Raw genomic sequence first — 27,158 nt, 5'->3', positions numbered from 1 at the left:
TATCAAATTAGTTTATTGACATTACTAACTTTAGTGGGTACTTCTATTTATGACAAGAATGGATTATCAATGCTAATTATGCGAAGAAATGGAGTATCAATGCAAATGTTTGAAAATGTATATGATCTCCTTGTTTTACTATCTCAAATTTAACACATGTTCGTAGAATGTCTTGTATTGTAATAACATTTGGTCACTTTAATCAAAATGGAGTCTCTATATGCATCAAAGTTCACAAGTATTCAAGGTTTTATTTTTTTTATAGATCCATTTAGTTTTATTGTAATAAACTAAGTATTTTACAATTCTCATATGTATATAGATTGGACACACAACAGCGCCTGTATGTAATCACAATTTTTTGTTCACTTATTTTGTGTCTAGTGTAGAAAGATGACTATACAATTCAATTGTTCTTGACGTAGCATCACATACTCTTTAATATCGTTTTCATTTTACATCATTGATAAAAAAAATATTCATATGAACAATAACACTATTATTTGATACACGAAAAGAAATGTAGAACAAAATGACTTGACGAGAAAAGAGATTTAAAAAAAATGTTGAACAAATTGACTATTTTGATTCGCGAGTTCGGTTAGATTGAGTCATATGTCGTCTCTCGTAAATCATTGACTAAATTTTAATTTATGTATTTTAAATAAAAAGTGGTTTTACAATAAAAAAATGTAAATCATTTGACTAAATTCTAATTTATGTATTTTAAATAAAAATTGGTTTAACAATAAAAAAAATCCTATTTAACCAAATTAAATAAATAAATCATATAATTTGTTATTCATTACCCAATACTATTTTTAAATAAAATTTCTATCAATTTGATAACAATTATCCTACATTATTTGTGTTGTTCAACTGAGTTTAAATTGTAAATAAAAATAAAAATTTTAAATCTAAATTAATCTCACAAGATAAAAACAATTTTTTAAAATTCATTCATTCAAAACTAAAATGACAAACAAATTAATGATTTAAATTTTTTCATTTAAAAAAAAAATTTACTTTAAAACAATATATATATATATATCTTATTTTATTTTAAATAATATATACATGTATATCTTATTTAATAAAGTTAATATACTGCAATTAATAACAAGATTATTATTATTATTATTAATCTATATGTTATATTAAATTCTTCAGTTTATTTATTTATTTATTCAAATTAATTCTAGTAACTTGTTCCATATTAAAAATCATTTAAACAATTTACTTTTAATTCTTGTAATAAAATATTAAATAAAACTCTCAAACAACCTTTAATAGAATAATTATAATAATCCAAATATTTTATTTCCTATCCAATTCAAATAAAATAAAAAAATTGCCACCTCATCAATCCATGTCAAACAGTAATATCAAGAGACCTGGATAGATCTTCCTAGCCGTCAGATGAATCATCTTAAAAACAACTTTTTTGAAAAAACCATTTTAAATTTGAATAAACCATCCTCTAGTTTTCTCCCATTCTCTCTCTACAGAACTCTGTTATTCATAAATCACTACAAATGAACTGAACAACCAACTCTTTAACAAACTCTGTTTGAATACAGCTGCAGCTCCTTCTTCAAATCTGACCTAAAATTTCAGGTAAGCAAGATCTTCGTCCTTTCACTCTCTAGATCTTCTTTCTTATTTTTTCACCTTTTTAGGTTAAATCGATTCAGGAAATCTATTCAAGAACTGTGTAATTTCTAATGGAGGTGCCAAATCCCGATCCTATTCCATCTGAAACAACGGTTATTCAATCTCCTAGACCTCGCGGTAGGCCGCCGAAGCAGCAGAATACCTCACTTCCGCCGCCGGAAACTGTAACGGAAACGGAAACGGTTATTCCGTCTGGTAAACCTCGCGGTAGGCCGAAGAAACAGAGAGATCTAGACGATCTACAGCCTCCACCGGAGAAGAAACCGAAGATAACTCCGGTGACTGCGGCGGCGAGTGGCTCAGGGAGAAGAAGAGGAAGGCCGACGAAGGCGGCGATGACTCAAGCAGCAAATGCTTCCAAAGTATGAATCCATCAATCAATCGTATCAATCATTTCTTAATTAATTGATAGTCTATTTGATTATATCTTTGAATATTGAACTTGTTTTGTTTGGAAGGCTCTGGTGGTTTGGAATCCAGGAACAACATCTTCTTCGCAAGATCCATTGACTAAAAATGTACGAGCTCCACCAAAGCTACGTTTACCAATTCCAGTTCAAGCTAAACAATCCGGCCGTTCACGTGGAAGGCCACCAAAGATAAGAGATCCAAATGCAACTCCTGCAACATTCATCATTCGTCCTCGAGGTAGACCTCCAAAAGCTATAGATCTAAACGCACCTCCATCTACATCATCAAACCGTCCCCGTGGAAGACCACCAAAGGCTAGACGTCCACGTGGAAGGCCGGCGAAAGCGACAAGTATAAACACAAACACAGCTCCATCTACTTCCTTCGGCCGTTCTCCCGGTAGACCTCCAAAGGTTTCGGCTTCTGGTCGTCCCCGTGGAAGGCCAGCGAAAGTTAAAGATCCATCAGCTGTTACTGAACCTGCGCCGGCGCCGGCGAGCTCTGGACGTCCACGTGGAAGGCCTAAGAAGGAGAAGAAGGATGAAGAAGCGGCACCACCGGCAACGCCGTCAAGTCGGCCACGGGGAAGGCCTCCAAAGGCGGTGAAAGAAGTTGCAAATGAGAATGAGAATTTGAATTTGTAGAGAGATGGGTAAAGTAATTGATCGTTGGTGGTTAATTTTCAAATTTTTAGGGTTTTCAGATTTGGTTTTAGGTAATGGGGGTGGCGGCTAGCTGAAGTTTTCTTGGTTTTATTAGTTAAATCTAGTTTGTCCCTATCTTCTAGGGTAAAAGATCAAGATCTCTGTATTCGTTTTCATATTGTATCTTCAAATTTAGATATTAAACTTCATTTTACAAATAATTTTAATTTCATTGTATATTTTACTTTTTTTTTTTAAATTAATTCTTTATATTGTATGAAGTTCAAATTTTGAGTTTGGGGGAACTCAAATTAGTAAACTATAAGAACAAAATGCAATGTAAAGTTTTGATATTATAAATTAAATATTATGTTTTTATGGATTAAGATTTGAACTTCGAACTGTGCAGTTTTTAACAAATGAATTAATGCTAATTTTTTTTACTTTAACAATATGTTTGTCTTATTTTAATCAAATAGTAATTCTCATTTTTTATTATTATACCGTATTACTAGGAATGACATTGGTGTGAGGAGAATTTTATTTGGGATTTATTTTATTACCATTCTTCATTTTTTTATTCCCAAAATAACATATATATATATATATATATATATATATATATATATATATATATATATATATATATATATATATATTCTTATTTTTCATTCAATTTTCCAAATTAAAGTTTCGTTACCAAATTAGTTTACTCCACAGATTAAATTCATTTTTTTAAAATTATTTTATTTATACTTAAAATTATATATATATATATATATATTTAAATTATTATTTTTATTAAATTATTTAAATTATTATTTTTTATAAATTTAATTGTTTATATTTTGATATATATATTTAAATTATAATTTTTATAAATTTGATTATTTATATTTTAAATTATTTTAATTATTTATATATTTTTTGGGGAAAAAAATGTGACTAAAAGGAGTTAGGCTGAAAATATCCAGCTCTTTTTTGCCACTAGGATACATTTTAAAAAGGCGGGAGATATCAATTTGTTTTGTCGTTAGGATAGAATTGGAGATAGTTATTTTTGTTTTAATATATATATATATTTGTATTTTAATTATTATTTATTTAATATAATAAATATTTACTATATCATTCTCATAAATAATTGATAAATATTAATAAATTTAAAATATCTTAATTATAACAATAAAATAATTCATAAAAATACTTATAATTATCGTTCTCTACGTTATTTAAGTTTTGGTACCAAAGATTGTTGTTTAAGTCTTGTACAACCTTCTTGGTTGTATTCCCACAAATTGTTAAGTTGGTTCGTTTATATAATATTGAATAAAATTTAATAAAAAAATGCTATAAAATAATAATTAAAATGTAAATATATATATTAAAATATAAATAATTAAAATTTTAAAAATAATAATTTAGATATTTTAATAAAAATAATATATATATTTAATAATTAGTTTAAATATAAATAAATTAATTAAAATGTTAAAAATAAAAATTGTGTAATAAGGAAGATTAGTTTGTGAATAATGAATAAAGTTGAACGAAAAATAAGATTAATTTGAGAATTTGTTCCCATAAAATGGTATATAAAAGATTTTTTAAAATATTATATATATAGTAATATTATTAAAAAATGAAAGATAAATATATTAGTAATATTATATATTTAATTTTTTTTATTAGGGGTTGAATTAGAGTGGGGACACAAATACCATCCCGATCAAATCGGAGAAAAAAATGTAAATTACGAGACCATTCAAATTAGAAATAGTTGGACAAATTATAATTACCATCCATAATTTTAAACACAAATACATACAAAGTGCTAACCTTACACAATATAAATGAACTTCTTTTAAATAAAAATAAAATTTATCTCTATTCATATCTTTCATAAAAAAAAATACACATATTTTTAGTTACTCAAATTAACTTTAACAAATTAAAATAATTAAATCTCATAAATAATGTTTAACTAAAAAAAATATATAAAATTTCTCTAAATATCATTTAATTTAAAAAGTAACAAATTAATTAAAAAAATAATAATACTAGTTAAAATAAGATAACGTACATTTTGTTCATGTAAGAAAAAACATAAAATGACTAAAATTGAAGCCTTACTTGATAAAAACGGTTTAAATTCGAGTCTAATTTGTCAATTAAACATTTAAGTTTTATTATTTATATTAATACATTTTATTTAATTTTAATTTTTTCCTCAAAATTCATACAAATTAATATTTTTTTAAAATTTATTTTAGAAACCAAGTAACAAGCTCTAATGTGTTTTTTTTTTATAGTTTTATAGTTTAATTAACTCTATACAATTAATTACAACATCACATATATATGAATTATTAAATATCTACTGTATGAAATAAAGTTAAATATACAATCCAATGTAAAGTCTTGACAAAGCAATCACCCATAATCACTATAAAACAAAACATAAAAGATTTTATTCAATTAAATATAACTTAACTAATAATAATATTCACTAATAAACAAAATACAAAAGATTTTAATAATAATAATAATAATAATAATAATAATAAATAATTCCGTGAAATCGCACCCTGCCACATGTTCATCATCATTTCTTTTGATTTTCTATACGTGATTCTAACTCAACTCTCTCCTTCATATGTACAAATCACAAACACAGTTGATATCAGAATTCAGAAATTCAGAATCATCAGATCTCAATCTCTCATTCTCAGATTGTTACCTTGCAGGAATATGGTTTTGTTCAAGGTTTCAACCGTGAAAACCACGCCATTCGATGGCCAGAAACCAGGGACTTCTGGATTGAGGAAGAAGGTAATAGTGAGAGATTCATTTATTCTTAATCTCGATCTCGATCTAGCATTTGCATGATAACAATCTACTTTTGAATACAAACTAAGTAATCCTGCTTTAAAACAACAATTCACTTGATTTGCATTTCAATTTCACTAGGAAGAATTATCTATCAATCTCAATTCAGAAATCTAGCTATTCACTAAATAGATCTGAGAATGCATAGTTCTTAAATCTGTTTGAAACTTTACAGGTGAAAATATTCAAGGAACCTCATTACTTGCACAATTTTGTTCAGGCAACATTCAATGCTCTATCACCAGAAAAAGTCAGAGGTTCTTATTTTGGCACTTCACTCTTGTTATTTATTCCAGATTTGTTAGTTAGTTGTGTTTGGATCTTGAATGAATTGAACCGGATAATGTTCTAATATCAGTTATACAAGTTTCTACAGGGTGTTTATGCATCAATCGTTTGAACACCATTGGCTTCTCTTTTTTGTTGCTTAAATCATTGTATAGTTTTATTTTTGTTACTATGAAGATGCAAAGAAAGTTATGATTTGTTTGTTTTTTATTGTGTTTTTTCGTTTGTAATCTCTGTTGTTTGTTTTTGCGAATGCAACTAATTAGTTTTTTAGGGTTTTTTTGATTGTCATCCTTTAATCATAGTTAGAGTTTGTCTAACTTTGATTATTGGCCTTCCTACTTTTGAGATTTTTAATAAAAACGTATTAACCGTTTCCTAAAAAAAAAAGATGCAAAGAAAGTGCCATTTTGAATGTTGCTAAGAGTAGTTCCTAAATATTCCTTCTTTATCTGTTTGTTCTTCTTGATGAATAATATGACTGTTTTTCTAGGTAGGGTAGTTTTGATGAATAATTTTATTATGGAAATGCTAAGATTCTTTTCATCATATTGGCATTTGGACAGGTGCCACACTAGTTGTTTCAGGTGATGGCCGCTATTTTTCTAAGGAAGCTATTCAGGTAAGCAAATAACTTACTGCTTCAAGTCTTTTAATGTTTTTGATCATTTTAGTGTTCATGGAGAGTTTAGTGTAGAGAGACCTCATCCTTGAATGGAGGGTCAAGTGTTTGAATCTGACCTAACTTTTTAGAAAAATAACCAATTTTTTTTCCATTTTCTCAACTCTTTATGCACCACAGAGACATGGCTTCTTATAAACAGCTAATAAACACACAAGTTTTCATGTTCTTCTGCTATCTTCTACAGCAACTAGTGATTATTGGCAAATTTGTGTCCCGGGTGATCTTGACAACCGATGTTGCGACTTGTATTAATCTATTTTGATTTCTACGATAGATGTGACTTTCACGTTTTATCGTAGTTTAATTGAATCTTTGGTTTAGGAAAATATTGAGAAAGAAAAAGAATGATATTAAGTTATGAAAGAAGTCAGATTTGTCTTGTTTATGGAGTTTTGCTTATGCAAGAAAGATAAGGATATAGTTTGGAATTTGGCATGGTTTCAATTTTGCAGGCTCAAACTTTGTCCTTGTTCCATAAATATTGTTGCACATAATTTTATATGGTTGGGTGCAACAGATCATTATCAAGATGTCTGCTGGAAATGGAGTAAGAAGAGTCTGGGTTGGCCAAAATGGATTGCTTTCTACTCCTGCTGTTTCGGCTGTTATACGTGAAAGAATTGGACACGATGTAGGTATTCTGTGTCCAAATGTTAAGTCTACTTACTGCATTTTTTCGTGTTACAATGTGTTATGTAAAAAACATTTAACAATCCATTGAACCTTGTGCATTCATATACATATAGGGATCCAAGGCATCAGGGGCATTCATATTGACTGCAAGTCATAATCCAGGTGGTCCAAATGAGGTAATTAAGTTTGATTGGTAACACAAAAAAGGTCTTGCATGTCTTATAATTAAAAAAGTAGATTTTTCTATTATTAAAATAATTTTGTATGTCAATGATGTCCCACTGATTTCGATGCTGTTTTTCTTCTGAATTCCTGATCTAGCACCCTGTTGGTTCCTTTTCCATGTTAATTTAATCTTCCTATTACAACTGATACAACAACCATATTTGGATTGGTTAAGCTGGGAAAAAAACTTTTACTGGATTGCCAACTTAAAACGCTTGAGTTCTCATCCAAATCCAAGATATGGTCTTTTGAGGCCTAATCCTCAGGTGGGAGGTCAAGGCAAAAATAATTTGGCTTAACTACGAGAATCCACACTATCAATTTGTTGATGCATGTATTATGATGCAATTTTCCTGCAGGTGGATTTTTTGCACTAGAACTAAAAGTTTGTTTGATCTTGGATTATTTGGAAGAAGCATTTAATTTGGTTTTAACAAATCAGATTATTTAGTTTATACTTATAATAAATAAAGTTTAAAAAATGAAGGGATTTTAGTATTGTAATTGATGATTTGAATGATGAGATTGAAGAGGTTATGTTTGATAGAACGGTGAATTTTTAAATAAATAATCCACGTGAAACAATCTCTAAGATGCCTTGATTCTTCAATAAAGAAGTTTTGCTTGACAGATAGTAATTACTTTTATGTGTGTTCTTTGCAGGATTTTGGAATTAAATATAACATGGAAAATGGTGGACCAGCACCAGAATCTGTTACAGATGAGATCTTTGAGAACACAAAAACAATACAGCAGTATCTCATTGCAGAAGACTTGCTAGATGTATTACAGTCTTTATGCAATATCTTCTTCATTGATGCTTTACCATTTATACTAATTGGCTTCTTTCTCTTTTGTGTTTCAGGTTGATATATCAACAATTGGCATTACGAGCTTTTCTGGACCTGATGGGCAATTTGATGTTGATGTTTTCGATTCAGCAACTGATTACTTGAAACTGATGAAGTAAATTTATCTTAAAATTTCTTTTATGATAGATTCCTTCATGTTCTTAGAATTGCTTCATATTTGCTCTGCATATTTGGTTGTCTTGATTCTTCTGACTCAGATAAATTCCCAGGTCTATATTTGACTTCCAGTCTATTCGAAAGCTGCTCACTTCTCCAAAATTTACATTCTGGTAAAATATCTATAATCCTGCTTTTGAATATTTTAAACATGATATCTGAAGACAACTAATACTGTATATTTGATTCAAGTTATGATGCTCTTCATGGAGTTGGTGGAGCTTATGCTGGAATTTTCGTAGAGGAACTTGGTGCAAAAGAAAGCTCATTATTGAATTGTGTACCCAAGGTTTTTTTTTTCTCTCTTCATTTTTCTGCTATTGTTTCAATTGTTAATTTTTATTATTTGAAAATATATTTTTGCAGGAGGACTTTGGAGGAGGCCATCCAGATCCTAATTTGACTTATGCTAAGGAATTAGTGGCAACCATGGGTTTGGGCAAATCTAGCTTACCAGGCGAACCACCAGAATTCGGTGCTGCTTCTGATGGTGATGCTGACCGTAACATGATACTTGGTAAAAGGTAACATTTTGTACATTCGTCTTTTCTTGAAAGAAAAAAAAACAGTTTTCAACTTTCTCATCTTTCTTGCCTCAGGTTTTTCGTTACACCATCAGATTCTGTTGCTATTATTGCTGCAAATGCTGTCCAAGCCATACCATACTTCTCTGGAGGTCTAAAGGGAGTTGCCAGGTTGCTAAAATTCCACTTTAATGCAGTATTTGTATTTTTACTTCAAAATCAAATCAGGATTGAAAATAGAGTTATGAGCATGATTACATTTTTGGGGAATATCTCGAGTGGACCCCTTACATATGTTTATTTTCCCTTATTTAGGAGCATGCCTACATCTGCTGCCCTTGATGTTGTTGCTAATCATTTGAATTTGAAATTCTTTGAGGTACAATTAATGGTTCTAAACTTTATGTTTTGGATCCCATGCCTGTTTTACCTAGACATATTTTGATCTCTAAAATTGTCAGGTTCCTACTGGCTGGAAATTCTTTGGCAACTTAATGGATGCTGGATTATGTTCAGTTTGTGGTGAAGAGAGTTTTGGAACTGGTCTGACATTCTTTCTTTCTTCCTTCAAATTTACCTATTTGAAATGATCTCAAAAGAGATTTTGTGCAACAACATAGTAGGTCTGATTACAATTTTTATTTTATTCATTAACAGGCTCAGATCATATTCGTGAGAAAGATGGAATCTGGGCTGTATTGGCTTGGTTATCCATTATTGCTTACAAGAATAAGGATAACCTAAACGGAGAGAAGCTTGTGACAGTTGAAGATATTGTTCGTGATCATTGGACTAAGTTTGGTCGCCACTACTATACTCGTTACGATTACGAGGTATGCATGACATACATTTCTATATCCGATGCAAAAATTGTCAATACATTTATTAATTTACACGAGACAAAGGGTGCAATCTGATCAAACTGAAAATTAAGTGATGAATACTAAATTTTATGTTCCAAATGAGTTAAATCTCTAAAATAATATGCAGAATAACCCCAAATGTAAATATCTAAATCATAAGTTGATTTATTAAGATGTGGAACTAATTTCAGAAAAAGTAGTTATATAATTATTTGAGTTGAATTTAAATAATTAGGTGATTTTAAATAACAGATATCAAATAATCACTTAATCATAAGTTCAGTTTTCAAATGTGATCACATCTTAATAATGATGATCCATTTGTTTCTTTTCGATTTCCATAGAATGTTGATGCAGGTGCTGCAAAGGAACTCATGGCACATTTGGTGAAGCTACAATCCTCCCTCGAGGAAGTTAACAAGTAATAAGTCTCAAGTTGGTTTTATCACCTAAAGTTTTGTCTCCTTTTCCCCAGTTTCCTAAAAATAGAAAAATGTTAATTCTCGGTGCAGTATTGTGAAGGGAATTCGTTCAGACGTGTCAAAAGTTGTGGATGCGGATGAATTTGAATACAAAGATCCTGTCGATGGTTCCATCTCGAAGCATCAGGGAATCAGATATCTCTTTGAAGATGGATCTCGTTTGGTAAATAAACCATGGCCAAAATCACCCAAAATCAAACTTATAAGTTATAACCTCCAAGGTTTAAAACTGAATTATTATTATTACTATTATTATAGGTATTTCGTTTGTCGGGTACCGGATCAGAGGGTGCGACAATTCGTCTATATATTGAGCAATACGAGAAGGATGCTTCGAAAACTGGTAGAGAATCGCAAGAAGCACTTGCTCCTTTGGTAAGGAATTGTTCTTGTTGATAATAGTAAAATGATAGGAAATAACATTATTGAGCTATAATTGGTTTGAATTATTACAAAAAATTTATGAGTTACATATATTTTTGGATTGAACAGGTGGAAGTTGCTTTGAAGCTTTCTAAGATGCAGGAGTTTACTGGTCGGGATGTTCCAACTGTCATCACTTAAGATTCATACAAAATATATAAAACATGTTTTTATGTTTCAGAATAATAATACAGAGTATTCTTCTATTTGTATTGGAATTGAGCTTACAAATTATTATTTTTAATGTTTTTTTATATGGGATCTCATTTAACTATTTTGATTGTCATTTATCATAAATTTAGGAATATGATTCAATTTAAATCCACTTTGTCTTGGGTTTAAATTGATTTGTTTACAATTATTGAAGATTGAAGGTATATTCTTATGAGGAATTTGAATTTGGATCATTTTTATAAAATGATTCTTTATGATGTAATATGAGGTTCAAAATATTATAATTTTACTTAGTACTAAGATTTTTCTTAAACGTTTTTTTAGGCACTAGGCTGCATTAAAAAAATTTCAAAAATACAAAATTTCAAAAATAAATACGTCAAAATAGTGAACAGGAATCTTTACGAAGTTTTAGGAAATAAATACAAGGTTATTTTTTTTTCTTATATCTTTTTTCACAAACATCATACATTTTCTTAATCATTTATATTATAATATGACAGTTTAAAATTAGATCTTACACAATATTCAATTTTAAATAAATCCATCCAAAACGTATATTTTTTTAATGTAAGAATTTAATAAGACATCTCATAACTATGACTTCTACTTTTATTTAGACGTTTTAGGTAAGAATTGTATATGTGAATTTTAGTGTATAACACATATATAAATATATCTCATTTACAAATGTATTCAATTAATTTTAAAAAGTGATACATCACAATAAAAATAATGTTTTGTCTATTGCTAAGATTATGATAATTTGAGGATCTAGTAACATTTTTTTTAATTAAGAACCTTAGTTATTTATTTTTGATAGTGCAATATATAAGAACATTGGGTTTAATATTTGAATTGGTTTGATCTTGGATTATTTGAGAGTTATTTTGTTTTTGTTTTTGTTGGTATTTGTCTAAAATAAGTTTTGATAAAAAAATATTATATAAGTTTTAATTGGTTTAATTATTAAAATATATATTTTTATTTAAAATTTAATAAAAATAAAGTATAAATATTTTAGTTGATGAAATAAGTGTTTTTTTAAGATTAAAATGACATATTTAAAGAAAATGACATATTTTTAATGGTTAGATTAATCATATAATAAAATGAGAATTTCTAAAACATCTAGATAAAATCAAAAAAACTCATATCAAACAAGCCACAATTATGTTGGCACTACTTTATCAGAAATCTCAGTTTAAATAAATAAATAAAAAAAACCGACACAACACAATTATAAAGGATTACTTTAATCGTAATTTTTTTTTTTTGTTTCATTTCATATAAAAAATTATTTTTAAACATTATTATGATTTTTATTGAACATTACAATAGCAATTTTTTAGGATCATGATGGGGATAATAAAATATAAGCAAATAAGAGCCTAATATAAAGGGCTCATTAAAATTATTATTTATTGAACCGTCTCATTAAAATCAACATTTCTTAAACAATTACAAATACATAGACTATAAATAATACAAACACCCTAGTACATAAACAATATATTTATTCAACCATTTCAAACTACACACATTAATCTGTGTTCTACCACAAGCCTTATAAACATGTACATAAAGGATAATCAATAAATTAAAATATAACCTATAATTCAATCACATTTTCTTCCATGCACTATCATTATTATATAACCTTCACAATATAAAAAATAGTAATAATATTTTTGTTACTTTTCACAAACCCGAACTAAAGGGAACTCCGGTCGACGAAATCCACGAACCACCGGCCAAGAAATTCCCAACCGTAAACTTTCCCGCCTCCGCACTACTCGTGATAACATGATAACCACCCCATTTAACCCTACCACTCGTACTAGCCCCGGTTCCACTATTCAAATACTCTCCATAATACAAAGTGTTAAGCGCAAAATTTCCACTCCACTCAAGCCAACCCGCAGGATCAATAAGCCCGCCAAGTGTCGACTTCATAACAACCGTCCGTGAATATTGTTTCCACGGACGGCCCAAGTAGGTCTTGACGGAGCCCAAGTTTTCTGCTGCGGCGATTATTGAGTTATGGATCACAATCCCCGTGTTCTCATTAGGATCGGACCTTCCTTGGGCCGTAATTGTGTTCTTTTGTCCACTCATGGGCTTTCTCGCGTATATATTGGAGTTTTGAATAACCGCGGTGGCATCGCCAAATATGAAGTCAACCGTTCCGTAAATATCACAATTACGATAGAATTGACGTTGGGAGTAAACATATAAGGTGTCTTGGTAACCCTTGAAGCTACAACTATAGAAAATTGATAAATCCGAACCGCTTCGAAGAGCGACGGCTTGATGTTTTTGTGGACCGGCTGTGTTCTCAAATGTCATGTCTCGAGCGATGAATCCTGGCCCCGAAACCGCTGAAAAAAGAATGAAATTATTTATTAATATTTCTTGACAATTTTATTTGTTTTGGCTATGTGACAATTTTATCTAGATGACAGTTATCATTGAATGTGACACTTTGTTCCAAATTGTGATTACATAGTGGATAATGTTTGACTTAATATGCCAAAGCAAATTGATGTATTTTTAAAATGTATTTTTCTTTATGTTTTGGTTGTTGCTAACATATATGGACTACTTAATACTTTAAAATAATACAACTGGCTTTATTTGTATTTTTAATTAACTATTATTTGAAAATAAAATTATTGATAAAATTAGAACAATTAATATTACCTCTTCTAGTTGGACACAAACATTTAAAAAGTGTCCAAATTCTTTTCTTTTAAGATTAAGATTAATAGGCTAGCTAACTACCCAATAATATATATTTTTTCTTATTTGACTAATCTCCTAACCACATATTATATATTTTTTTAAAGAGTTTATATACAAAGATTTTGTTAGAATGAATTTAATGAAATTCAAGCATTATATTTGTTGCTAAAAAATAAAACCTTACGTACACCCTTATAAATAATATATATTTTTATTTAGGATGTTAGCTAATATGAATTATAACCTACCATTTTAATTTAAGATATTTTTATTGAAAATTTAAGATATATGTACACAATTTTTCACTTTAATTATATAGTGGGTAATTTAGTTAAAATAAAATTGACTAATAAATAATTCAGAATAACCCATGATCATGAAAATAGTTTAGGTGTCAAGGTTTAACCTAACAACAAAATTTCAAATTCCATTCTCCTATAAACCCTATTATTTAAGTATCATATGCTAGTTACCCATAAACCCTAGTAATATAAATAAATACTTGAGTGATGTTAAAAATTTGGTGTAATATAATGTTATTTATAATATATGTTAAGAAAGAATATAAATAATGTTAATAATTTAAAGTGAAGAATAATTAATTTTGAAGAAAAAAACATACCAAAAGTAGCGGATTTGAAAGTTGTGGATCCATCTTGAACGTTTTTACTACCGGTAACGATTGTGACATCTTTCCCATCTCCAATAAACATCAAATTCTTCATTGATTTTTTTATCTCAATATTCTCCTTATAAGTTCCCGCTTTCACATGAATCACATACCTACTAGTCCCCGACCTCTTAGCCGCCGCCGCCACCGCCTCCGTAATCGTCTTATAATTGCCGGACCCATCTTGTGCCACCACGACATCCGCCCTCGAAGTCGACGATTGAAGTAGCCGCCTATCGTAAGTCGAAACCCATCCCGGGAATCCACGGCTAGATAACAACCGTCGACTCCGAGTCGACTCGAGAGGTCCCGACTCAGTTTGAGTCGCGACCGCCTTATTGATGAACAACGAGTTGCTAAGCAACTTGGAGACGTCGGTTACCATGGGAGGAAAAAAAGATTGGAAGTGCGACGATAGTTGGAAATCGTCGAATCCGTTCACACACGTTTGTTGGTTTGCGATGGCGGCGCTCAGCCATGTCTGAGCGCTAGCCGAGTCGGTGTTCGAGTTGATACAACGATTGAGTTGATCGACAGTGTCTTCATACAACTCCAAACAGTCTGACCAAGCCGACATGGCTCGTTCGTCGAATGAACTCACGTTCATAAACGAGACTAGGTTATGGGCGTTCTCGGCTCGTTCTAGGGTTGCACGGAGGGCGACGTCGCGAAAGGAGAATTGTGTTTGGTCTAGGGAGGCTGTTAGGGTTGTTGATGTATTGGGAAGAATGAGATCATGACATAGGTCAGGGTAAGGAGCTTGATCACACAATGAGATGGAGCCATGAACAAATGTTTGTGAAACAATTGAGATGGATATTATAACATAAAGAGTTAGTAATGAATTAATATCCATGGTGAGGAATTAATAGAGGTTTTTTGTATTGTAATATATAAATGGAGATAGAGGAAAAGGGGTGTTATCAAATGAGGTTTTTGAATATTGATACAATGGAAAGATAAGGGGGGTTAGGCTTCCTTTTATATGAAAAAATAATAGTGGGATGAGTAAGTGGTGGTATTCAAGTTGCATTAAATATAATCCATTTTCAACAAGGTTAGGTTGATTTTATATCTTTACAAAAAATATATAGGCAATAAATGAAATATTGCAAAATAGAAAATTGTATCTTTGATCCATAGATTAGATAAGAATGTGTGAGAACTAATAAAAAAATTTAACGTGGAGAAAACATCTTTTACTAAATAAATATAATTCATTCATAAAATTAACGCAACTAATTGAGATATATACAACACCAATAAACATTAAACACAAAAAATAAAGAAAAATAACTTATGAAGTTATCAAAGTATTCAAGTAAAAAGTCATAAGTAATTTAGTTCTTTACAACACAATTAAACATTAAACAAAACAATCAATCAAAGTAATGGATTAGAAATAGTAAAAACTAAAATACTCAACCTCATCAAAAGTTTGTTTTCTATACATATTTTTGGTACTATTAGTGATTTGCTTCCTTAAAATATCTTTGTGCTTAAGACAAAGTTTATTATTTAATCTTCACTAAAAGAAATTGAATTTTAAATATTTTGGCACATATTTGTTCTAGATCCCAAATTTATTAGTCTCGAAAAGTTGTGAATCTTCTTATACTATTTGACCGCGTTGCTTTTTTAATTATATTTTTGATTTTTATTGTTTTCTTTTTTGCTTGTGATATTTTGTTATGGATACTTTTTTTACAAATAAAATAAATTAAAACTTTGTTAAATGTAAGATTATTTGAAAAAAAAAGGTGATTTTTTAAGTATGTGGATAACTTATAAGAGTAATTAATTAAGTATTTTGTTTAAGATATAAAATAGTTTGGTTGGAATTGATTCACACTTAAGAATGTTTAAATTAAATAAGTTACTAATACTTTACTATAGTTTCATAAAATTCACATGCATGAAAAATAATATTATTTAAGAAAACATATTTGATTATAAAATAATATATTTTGTCAAAACAGTCAACCTTTGGGTGTTTTTATTTTGTGGGAAACGCCAATTGGTTGTTACTTGAATCCCGCGTACATAGTCTTGTTTGTTTTCTGTTAAAATAAAATAAAAACTAATAAATAAATAAGATCTTAAACAATTATAAAATATTGACCTTTATCCAACATTTTTTATTTTTAAATGGGAAATTTTATTAGCATTTTTTTATGAGTGGTTTTACATGTAAAAGTATATCCATTAGTCTATTTCAAAACTCGGGGAGCATAATTAAAAATAAAATAAAAGATTTTTATTTTTTTAAAAACGATTAAAACCATTTGATTAAGATTCAAAAAATGGGAGAGTCGAAAATCAAAGTGAGACAAATCATAGCTATGATTAAGAATGACAATCAAAAGACCCTAAACAAACTTATTAGTAACATTCATACGTACATTCTAAAAAATAGAGATTACAAATAGAAAAGGCTACGTTCAAACCTAATCATTCTAGCCTGAGATTTTCGCATGCCATCTATCTTCATTGAGAGACCTTCTTTCCCTTCCTATTCATTTACTTCTTCCTCTTACTCTAACGATAAAAGGAGATTGTATTGAAGAGGATGATGCGTATTGTTGTTTCTCATTTTGAATTTTCTCTTTGTATGAGCCCGTTCTAATTTGATAGAAAGAATTGTTTCTGAGAATTTCAGGATTTTTACTTTTGTTATTTTTAATTTGAATTTCTGTATTCTTATCTTCCTTATCTTAAGCTTCAGCTTCAGATTCAGACTCCACATCGGTTTTGGAATCTTTTTTATCGGCTTTAGAATTATTTGTTTCAGCTTTGAAATTCTGGGTGTTTTCATCTTGAGTTTTCTCAACAACAACTTGAGGTTCATCTTCCATTTTAGGCCTAATCCTTTACATTATAGAAAATTTTCTTTTCCTTGATTCATTTTACTTTCTTTCTTTCGCTGCTTTCCATTTTTTCAGAATCCTTCTTGTTTTCTTCTACAAATATTTGATCTTTGAGTTTAGCCTCCTCTGTTTCCATATTTTTTTTTCTGTTTCCTTGCTTTTCTGTTCTTTTTCTTTAGCTTTATCACATTTATTGGGCAGAAAAGTGTTACAGAAATTACACCTTTTTGGTTTCCATTCATAAGAGATCTCCATTACATTGTGCTTTCTTTTCTGTTAATAACTGTCATTTTCATTGGCAGGCAGAACAATCCTAGGATGCACTTCAATACTAATTCTAACCAAGAACAAAATAAAAGAATATTTACAATAGTTTAATAATATTTAAGTATAAAAGACAAAATATTACGAGTTTCATCCTTATTCAAACCCTATTAAATTGAAATAAAATATTAACTATAAAAATGTGTTCATCTCATAAATAAATAAATAATTTAATAGTTTATTTATGGTTATATATGTAAACAAATTTTGATGACCTAATTAAAGCTATGCATGGAGCATGCATTTGCTTCTCTATTAAGTCTTCAATAATCACTTTCTTTTATATGTTTTCTTCAATATATATATATATATATATATATATATATATATATATATATATATATATATATATATATATATATATATATATATTCATAAATGTATAATAAAGGGTTGATATCTTTTTCATTTTTAATTAATTTTATTAGAACTGTTAAATAAACAACAAAACACACATAAAAAATCAACAAAAATATTAGTCTAAAATGAGACAATTTTGAAAGAAAATTAAAAGTAAAAAAATCATTAATTTTTTAATACAACTTAGAGCAAACCTAAATTGTCTTAATAGAGTCTATTGAATTAAATAATTCAAACTCCATTTCTAATAACAAAAAGTTGAAAAGATATACAATCATTTTAAACACTAGAGCACTCACTTTTTTATGAGATGACTCGATCTCTTTTCTCATATAACAACCTCCCGTCACTAATCAAAACAACATACAAAAAAAATTGTCACTATTATTAATGAATCAATAACAACACTTTTAAGTTTGTGTCGTTAATGTTTATGGTTTTCGGTTTTAAAACTTGCAGTTTTTCGTTTATACCTAATCATTATCAATGATCTTTTAGTACCATCAAATATTGCTGTCGAAAGTATCTAGTAATGACTATCTTACGTATCATGTATTGTCGTTAATGATAATAACAATAAAAATCAAAAAGTTTTCCTTTGTTATTGCTACAATTTGTACTAGTAAATTTTGTGAGATTTCTTTTTATGTTATAGGGATAATATTTTAAGATAATTCAATTTTCTCTCCAACCTAGTAAAAGTCTTGAAGAAAATTCTTTTTCATCGAAGGTATCCTCTCAATTCACCAGGGTCCCATTTAAGCACTATCTTATTATAGAGGGGCAGTTGGTTTTAGGAACTAGCTAGCTAGCTATCTTTACTTGTATCAAATGATGATCTTAATACTATTACTTAGAAAGTCTCCTTTTTTCAGCTGACTATTGAACTTTTATTATTTCATATTTATTATAATTAATTATGTACCAACTCTATGTATATAATTTGACCAAATGAAAATTTTGTCTGGTAATCCATATTTGAAATTTTTAAAGGCCATATACTTAGTGCTCAAGTTGGTTAAATGTGATCAAGTGGTTTAATTTTTTTTTTTTGGTTATAAAGTCAAATTATACATCTATTTAATATATATATTAAAAAAAAGTGATTTTTTTTTTTTTTGTTAAACACTTGACCAAAAAGATCTAGAATTCTAGAGTATATATGTCAATAAGAATTAAGAGAGTCACTTATTTATAATATAGGACAACAACAAAACTTAATGTTTTAATCAAAGAAACCATAATCTTGACAAAAATTTAAACTAAGAAATTGATTATTAAAATTAATTATCAATTAATTAAAATAATAATTTGAAGTGATATACAACTTTAAACAATAATGACTTCCGCTTCAATTTAATACGTTCTTCTTAGTATAAATAAATTTCTAACATTTTTTTTTAGTGCTCGAACTATCCTAATAACCTTTTTTTTATATATTAGACTTCTTTAACAATTAATCAAGATTTTGTAGAGTTGAATATATATATATATATATATATATATATATATATATATATAATAAAATATGTGAGTTACAAGTAATAATGGATAATGTTATTAAATGAACCATTACATAAATTTATTAAGGAATGAAATAATATACAGTTTCAATTAATTAATTAAGATATATTTAAAGATGAGTAATTTTGAACACCAACTCATAAATGCTTTTTATTAAACAGAAAATCAGTTAACTAAATATGCCAAAACATTAATTACCATTTATACTAATGAATTAATTAACTTACCCAATTAATTCGCTCATAGTCATAGGTTTATCTAAATAAAGTTGTTTTTGAAACCCTTAAACATTTAAACAATATTTTGTATTTAAAGAAATGTCAGAATTCATAAAATTAATTATATTTTTCCACCTTAAATGAAGAAGGTGAGTTCATGCCCTCTATCAGTTTATTTGTAAATTATTTAAAAAATCTGAAATGAATAGACTAAACATTATGTATAAGATAATTATGCATATTAAATAATTGTGACAAATGGAGCTAGCTGCTGATTGATGGAAATGATCAATTGTATGGCTAAATTGGAAAGATGTTCTTTCCAAATAAGAAGAAACGAAAGATGTTTTGTCAAAGAGTATATCAAAGTAAATAAAATCAAACAGGGTTTTCAAATTATCTATGTGATTTTAGAATGAATAGTTCTCACTTTAAGAAAGTTTTCTAGGTCTATTATTATAGTGGTTCAAATTATTGTCGGCTTCATTTTTTCTAAAGAAGATAGCTCACGTAATTTACATTTTTGCATATTGTAACAAATAACTAGTACATCGATGTGTATCACTTTTTCTACGATATATTCACTATTTGCACATGTTTTAATTTTGATGGGTATGGTTAACTCATTTGAATGCGATATTTAAAGTAGTTCCTATTCTAATAACTCTTTCTATTTGTCTTTTTTCATTTTTTTACTTTGCCATCATCTTTTCCTTGCCACTTTATTTGGAATGGTAAAGAGGAATCTTCCTACCTCAATGGGAACTCATTTTTTTATTTGTGTAAAGGTTGAACTTTTATAATTAATAACTTTTAATCTTGGTTTGTTTCCGCTTTTCTCTAATATTCATATTCCTAGTGTTTACTTATTATGGGATCTTTTATAACCTTGGAAAGAAGTCATTGACACCTTCATAGTAGGTTTACATGGTGAATCGAACCAAAAACACGTATGCACCTTTTCTCGGGATATTGCGATAGAATTTTGAGATGTCGGCGTGGGTAAAACACAACAACGAACAAGCTAAGGAAAAAATATAACCTAGGAATGTAAGAGTTTTTCTTTCCTTTTCAGCTTCATCCCTTTTATCGGACAACCTTATGGATGATTATTTCTCTATTTTAGTTAACGACAATTGACAATGTTTTCATTCAAAGTTACATATTCTTCGTTGATAAAAAAATCTCGTTTTATCTTAAAATAAAATCACTCTTAAATAAAATGAGTTATCAAGATTTTATAATATATTTTGATTCAAAGTTTCTTATTTATGTTGATCTAGTTTCTTTACATCATTATGAAGTAAACATGGTCTCAAGTAATATTTATCTGAAATTTGTTAACCAGGGTTAGACTTTTTATACTTCAATAATATAAAATATGAATTCATTTGTGACCACAACTACTGCACAAGAAACTAACTTTTAAAAATTGTTTAGAAAAAAAATTACTCTTGGTTTGTTTCATATATATTGGTTATTTAATAGTTTTGTTTAGGTTTTTAATCTATTAAATTACTATAATGTCTTTTTATATTTAAAATTTAAATTTATAAAGATAAAATAAGGGCATTTTAGTATTTTAATTGAATAAATGAGTGATCGAATGATTAGAATGTTAATGATTGTGAAGAAAAAAAATACGTATTTTTGCGATTTAATTGGACGAACAAAAAGAAACACTCTTGTACAACAAAAACTTCCCTATTTAACCTATAGAAACAACTGATAATTCTAATAGTTTTGGAAAAACAAAACTTAGAGAACTATATATGTGTTTATGGATTCACTAAACAACAAAAATATGTAAATGTAGATATATCTAGCTAGTCAGGCTAATTGTTTTTGGATGTCTTGTTTTATATAATCCTCTTTTTAAAAATTATTATTTTGTAATTATTTTTAAACTTTAGTAAAATTGTTGATATTTGTACTTGACATTAAATATATAAAAAAAGTGAAAGTAGATGAAAAATGCAATTTTGTTAACCATTGTTTAAATCATTTTACGGAAATCTTATTTAAACTTTTTTTGGCCAAACAATTTTTTATAAAATTTTGCCAAAGAAATAAAATAAAGATTTCAAAGCTTATTATTTCCACATAGGATCATGTAAGATTTTTAAAAAAAGGTTTATTTATATATGAGCATTATTATTATTTTATTTTTTGAATTTAAAAAAATTAGTACCACAATTACTTCAACTTATTTATTTATTAAGTAAAATTAGTTAGTAAGCTAATTAGAATAATAATTATTAAGACCAACTTGCATGCATCTCTTTATTTAAGTTGTATTTTTTAATCTTAACATCTCTTTTGATATTTAACTTATTATAATGAATTAAATAAATTATTTTTAGACATAAAAATAAAATTCACATATGTTCTTTTGTTTGTAGGATTCTAATAGCTTTTTTAAATTTAATTTTATTTTAACTCCGTTCCTATCAAATACTTCAATATAACAACTTTATAAATTATAAATAAAGAGAAATGATAAAGCCAACGAATGACTAGCGAAAGCAAGGCCACGAATCCTACGTGGCCTTGCCAGCTAGGAGAGAGAAAGAAAAAAAAAAAAAAAAAAACGTTTCTGCTCCTCTTTCTTCTTTCTTCTTCCCTCTCTTTCTTCTTTTAATTTATCACATCCGGCGAACGAACCGGCGTCTTCTCTGGCGATTTATCACTCCGGCATCCCGACTTCTACTTTCTTCTTTCGCTCGAAAATGGTAAGACACTTCTCATTCTTTAATATTTCAGAATCGTCCGCCTTCGTGTTCATTTCGTAATATTTTGTTTTCAGGCTGGTGTTTCAGGTAAATCTCCATGCAAGGCCCCAAGATCTCCAAGGACAAGGTAAATAAGACATCTTCTATTTTAGAATCGTAGGGTTAGCGTTTTGCGGTTAGGGTCAGGGTTTTGCAGTTAGGGTTAGGGTTTCAGAGTTTAGGGTTAGGGTATTGCTGCATTATGGTTCTCGAAACAAAGTTTTCGTTACCCGAAAGTCTGATTTAATTGTGTATGGTTGAATTATGGTTAGCCAAAACTAAATTTATTGGGTATTTGCTGAATTTAGGGACCCGAAATAGGCTGTTATGGGTCCCGAAAGTGGGAAAATTCATGTTTGGCTGAATTTTGGGTCCCGAAAGTGTGATTTCGGGACCCGAAATAGGCTGTTATGGGTCCCGAAAGTGGGATAACTTCATGTTTGGCTGAATTTAGGGTCCCGAAAGTGTGGTTTCGGGACCCGAAATAGGCTGTTTCGGGACCTGAAAGTTGGATTACTTAATGTTTGGCTGAATTTAGGGTCCCGAAAGTGTGTTTCGGGACCCGAAATGGGTTTTACAGATCTAGGGTTTTACATTTTACAGATCTAGGGTTTTACATTTTACAGATGTATATATGGATTTAAACGGTTTGAATTTTCAGGATACAGAAGCACCAAACTTGAACAACCCAGTAGATGAAGAACTTAACCTGAACAGATCCACCCCCGTTGAACCCCAAAGGTACCCTGAACAGATCTAGTGGTTTCGGGACAAGAAAGGGTCCTTCCTTGTCCCGAAATGGTTGGTTTCGGGACAAGAAAGGGTCCTTCCTTGTCCCGAAATGTGTGGTGTCTTGTAAGAAAATGTTGTGTTTCGGGTAAAAAAAATTTGTGTTTCGGGACCCAAAATGAGTCGTTTCGGGACAAGAAAGGGTCAAAACCAACCATTTCGGGACAAACATTGTTTTGTTTCGGGACCCGAAATAGGTGGTTTCGGGACAACAAAGGTGGTTTCGGGACCCGAAAGGTGGTTTCGGGACCCGAAACGGGTGGTTTCGGGACCCGAAACTGGTTGTTTCGGGACCCGAAAGGTTGTTTCGGGACCCGAAAGGTTGTTTCGGGACCCGAAAGGTGGTTTCGGGACTCGAAACGGGTTGTTTCGGGACCCGAAATGGTTGGATTCGGGACCCGAAATGGGTGTTTTATGGACTTTTTCTTACGGTTTCACATAATTTTTGCAGTCACATTCCTAGTGTTGGAATGACATTTTCCTCCGAAGAACAACTTCTTGAATTCTACACATCATATGCCCACTTAACGGGATTCGGCATTACCAAATTAGGGAGCAAAAATGTAGGTGGTAAGAGGAAATATTTCAGCGTTGGTTGTGTCAAGAGTTTTATGAAAGAATCGAAGGCAAAAAATAAGTTTCATCAGCCTAGACCAATAACGAAGACAGATTGTAAAGCAAAGATTAATGTTGTTGTTCGAAATGAAGGGGAATATGTGATAACAAGTATTTCTCTTGAGCACAACCATACATTAAGCCCAAAGAGAATACGTCATGTTAGATCCTACAAAGTGATTGACGGAAATGTAAAAAGAAGATTGGATACAAACGATGAAGCTGGAATAACTGTGGCCAAAACATTTCAATCACATGTAGTTGAAGCTGGAGGGTATGAAAACATGTCTTTCGATGAGAGGACATGTAGAAATTACGTTACAGAAGCACGACGGTTGAGGTTAGGGATTGGGGATGCTGAAGCACTCACTAATTATTTCTTAAGAATGCAAACCAGGAACTCAAACTTCTTCTACCTTATTGATTTGGACGAGGAATCCCGAATTAAAAACGTGTTTTGGGCAGATGGTAGGTGCAGGGCTGCCTTTGAAGATTTTCATGATGTTATCTCTTTCGATACAACCTATTTGACAAATCGTTATGACATGCCTTTCGCTCCGTTTGTTGGTGTTAATCATCATGGTCAATCCATTTTGCTTGGATGTGGATTATTGTCAAGTGAGGATTCAAATTCTTTCACTTGGTTGTTTAGAACTTGGTTGGAATGTATGCATGATAGACCTCCAAATGCCATAATCACAGACCAATGTCGATCCATGGCGATTGCAATTGAGAAGGTATTTCCTAAAACTCATCATCGATTTTGTTTGTGGCATATAATGAAGAAACTTCCTATAAAACTTGGAAGCCATACTGAATATCATCTAATAAAGAAGAGGCTGAAAAACATAGTATACAATTCCATAAATATTCAACAATGTGAAGAGGATTGGAATAGATTAATTGAAGATTATCAGTTGGAAGATAATGTTTGGTTGAAATCTTTGTATTTGGAAAGATCTAAATGGATACCTGTTTATGTCAAAGGACAATTTTGGGCCGGCGTGTCAACATCTCAACGGAGTGAAAGTATGAACGCATTCTTTGATGACTACGTGCAGTCCAAAACATCTCTCAAACAATTCGTCGAGCAATATGATAGGGCTCTGTTGCGAAATATCGAGAGAGAAAAGAAATTGGATTTCAAATCTTTTAATTCTTTGATACCAACTGTAAGTGGATTTGCCTTTGAAAGACAATACCAAACCTTCTACACTCCAGATATATTTAGATTGGTTCAAGAAGAAGTTAGAGGTTTGATGTTGTGCGACATCTCAGTCATTGAAGAGGAAGGGTCAGTTAGTATATTTAGAGTTGAGGAAATCATTCTGGGGGTTAATGGAGAACATGTAAGAGATGTTTCTTACAAAGTACATTACACAGAAACTGATTGCAATGTGAAATGTCAATGTCGATTGTTTGAGTTCAGAGGTGTTTTGTGTAGGCATATCATGGCTGTATTGAAAAAAATGAGGGTGAATGAGGTACCAATGCATTATATAATGGACCGGTGTCGTAAAGATATTAAGCGTGGGTATCAAAATATCACCAACATTTATGATTCAGATATGTCTGTTGAAGAAAAAAAAACGTCACAATAGTCTAACTCGATTGATGCAAGAGGTTCAACAAGTTGGAGTAAAATCTGAAGTCAGCTGTTCTTTTTGGATGAACGGAATAAAAGGCTTGATGGAACAGTTTCTGTCACTTAATCATGGAAGCCATACTGAAGCATCTAAAGACCAAAGCACAGAAGCATCTCCATCTCCATCTCCATTTCAATCTCCCGCTACATCCATTTTGATACACTCTCCTAACAAAGTTAGAAGTCGAGGACGACCACCAACAAAGAGGAAACAATCCTTAATTGAAAAAATCCCCAAGACTTCGAGATCAAAAAAGAAGAGAAATACGGCCACAACATCTACAGTTTTGGATTCAACACAACAACAACAGCAATGGAATGATCCACTTTCAACTCAATTATCCTTTACATCACTTTTGTCCTCTCAAGTATATGTCGAAGATAATGCGTGTGGGGATAACATTCAACGAAGATAGTATTTATTTGATAATGAAGAGAGTACTTATTTGATAATGTTGTTGTCACTTTGAATATTTTTACTTTTTTATCATATCTTTAACGAAGATAGTACTTATTTGATAATGTTCTTGTCCCGAAACCACACGTTTCTTGTCCCGAAACAACTTTTCGGGTCCCGAAACCATCCATTTCGGGTCCCGAAACCATCCATTTCGGGTCCCGAAACAACTTTTCGGGTCCCAAAACCATCCATTTCGGGTCCCGAAACAACTTTTCGGGTCCCAAAACCATCCATTTCGGGTCCCGAAACAAATTTTCCGGTCCCGAAACCATCCATTTCGGGTCCCGAAACCATCCATTTCAGGTCCCGAAACCATCCATTTCGGGTCCCGAAACCACACGTTTCGGGTCCCGAAACAACTTTTCAGGGTTCCGAAACAACTTTTCGGGTCCCGAAACAACTTTTCGGGTCCCGAAACAACTTTTTGGGTCCCGAAACCATTCATTTCTTGTCCCGAAACCACACGTTTCTTGTCCCGAAACCACACGTTTCTTGTCCCGAAACTACTTTTCGGGTCCCGAAACCACCCATTTCAACTCATATTATACTTGTTTTATTGTCACGAAATGACATTTTCAACTCATATTATACTATTTTTGTCCCGAAATGGCATTTTCAACTCATATTATACTTGTTTCTTGTTTTTTAACTCATACTATAATTGAAGACTATAATTGAAGACTAGAAAATAATTGAAGACAAAAAATTTATACTTGGCTTATACTTGGTTTAAACAAGTTATATGTTTCAGGACAATCTTCTTTTAAAATTTCCAGATACTTAATGAAGAGGTTCCTCAGATTTCGGTTCAAACTTGAACGGATGATCATTGCGGTGTATTTGGCTCGCAAAGCTTCAATCATTCCCTTTGCCTAAGAAAATGATAATTCACCGGTTATTTATTAAAGATTTGTGAAACAAATAAAATGTGAAAATATTTAACTTACATTTTTTTGGCTTATAGCACATTCCCAATCTGCATTGCCATAGTAAGTATGAATATGTCTCATGCAGTATATTCCGCAATCCGTTTTATTTGAACTGTCTTGCCAATGTAAATTTAAAACATTGACCGGGAATTGGACAATTTGGGTTGAGATCTCTTGGTCGATAGTATTGAAGTACTCCACAACGTTTTCAACCTGTTTTACAAAAGAAGTTAATAAACATAAACACTTTAACATACATTATGTGTAAAAAACACTTCAACAATACCAGTTTCCGAAT

The 27,158-nt window shown here is 30.2% G+C and overlaps 3 protein-coding genes across 4 annotated transcripts; 2 read left to right on the top strand and 1 right to left on the bottom strand.

Moving 5' to 3' along the window:
• The first annotated feature begins 1,473 nt into the window (after positions 1-1,473).
• Positions 1,474-2,985, top strand: LOC124936646 (basic salivary proline-rich protein 3-like). 2 transcript variants are annotated; one of them, XM_047477160.1, is made up of 3 exons: positions 1,474-1,617; positions 1,695-2,036; positions 2,133-2,985. In XM_047477160.1, exons 2-3 carry the CDS (start codon positions 1,725-1,727, stop codon positions 2,727-2,729), a joined length of 909 nt encoding a protein of 302 aa, XP_047333116.1. In that variant the 5' UTR covers positions 1,474-1,617; positions 1,695-1,724; the 3' UTR covers positions 2,730-2,985. The 2 variants fall into 2 exon arrangements, with proteins under 2 accessions (XP_047333116.1, XP_047333115.1); XM_047477159.1 differs by having other exon boundaries at positions 1,680-2,036.
• Positions 2,986-5,343: 2,358 nt separating this feature from the next.
• LOC124934222 (phosphoglucomutase, cytoplasmic) lies at positions 5,344-11,043 on the top strand. Its single transcript, XM_047474721.1, has 18 exons — positions 5,344-5,561; positions 5,794-5,875; positions 6,473-6,528; positions 7,109-7,222; positions 7,338-7,400; positions 8,113-8,232; positions 8,315-8,415; positions 8,531-8,590; positions 8,670-8,766; positions 8,844-9,001; positions 9,077-9,172; positions 9,317-9,380; positions 9,463-9,544; positions 9,659-9,834; positions 10,209-10,285; positions 10,377-10,509; positions 10,605-10,721; positions 10,839-11,043. The coding sequence occupies exons 1-18, from the start codon at positions 5,481-5,483 to the stop codon at positions 10,908-10,910; spliced, it is 1,749 nt and encodes a 582-aa protein (XP_047330677.1). The 5' UTR covers positions 5,344-5,480; the 3' UTR covers positions 10,911-11,043.
• Positions 11,044-12,443: 1,400 nt separating this feature from the next.
• On the bottom strand, positions 12,444-15,214 carry LOC124933905 (pectinesterase-like). The gene is made up of 2 exons (XM_047474347.1): positions 14,311-15,214; positions 12,444-13,324 (listed from the first exon to the last, which is right to left on the bottom strand). The coding sequence occupies exons 1-2, from the start codon at positions 15,212-15,214 to the stop codon at positions 12,645-12,647; spliced, it is 1,584 nt and encodes a 527-aa protein (XP_047330303.1). The 3' UTR covers positions 12,444-12,644.
• Between the last annotated feature and the right edge of the window lie 11,944 nt (positions 15,215-27,158).

The sequence above is a fragment of the Impatiens glandulifera genome, chromosome 4 (genome assembly GCF_907164915.1).
Source record: "Impatiens glandulifera chromosome 4, dImpGla2.1, whole genome shotgun sequence".
NCBI lineage: Eukaryota > Viridiplantae > Streptophyta > Magnoliopsida > Ericales > Balsaminaceae > Impatiens > Impatiens glandulifera.
Note: the sequence above shows the minus strand (reverse complement) of the source record. Positions and strands in the feature narration are given on the sequence as shown.

Coding starts and splice junctions, on each gene's coding strand:
- LOC124936646 (XM_047477160.1), top strand. CDS start 1,725: ATGGAGGTGCCAAATCCCGATCCTATTCCATCTGAAACAACGGTTATT. Junction 2,037..2,132: donor AAGCAGCAAATGCTTCCAAA/GTATGAATCCAT, acceptor TTTGTTTGGAAG/GCTCTGGTGGTTTGGAATCC.
- LOC124934222 (XM_047474721.1), top strand. CDS start 5,481: ATGGTTTTGTTCAAGGTTTCAACCGTGAAAACCACGCCATTCGATGGC. Junction 9,545..9,658: donor TGAAGAGAGTTTTGGAACTG/GTCTGACATTCT, acceptor ATTCATTAACAG/GCTCAGATCATATTCGTGAG. Junction 9,835..10,208: donor ATACTCGTTACGATTACGAG/GTATGCATGACA, acceptor CGATTTCCATAG/AATGTTGATGCAGGTGCTGC.
- LOC124933905 (XM_047474347.1), bottom strand. CDS start 15,214: ATGGATATTAATTCATTACTAACTCTTTATGTTATAATATCCATCTCA. Junction 13,325..14,310: donor TTTCAAATCCGCTACTTTTG/GTATGTTTTTTT, acceptor TTCTTTTTTCAG/CGGTTTCGGGGCCAGGATTC.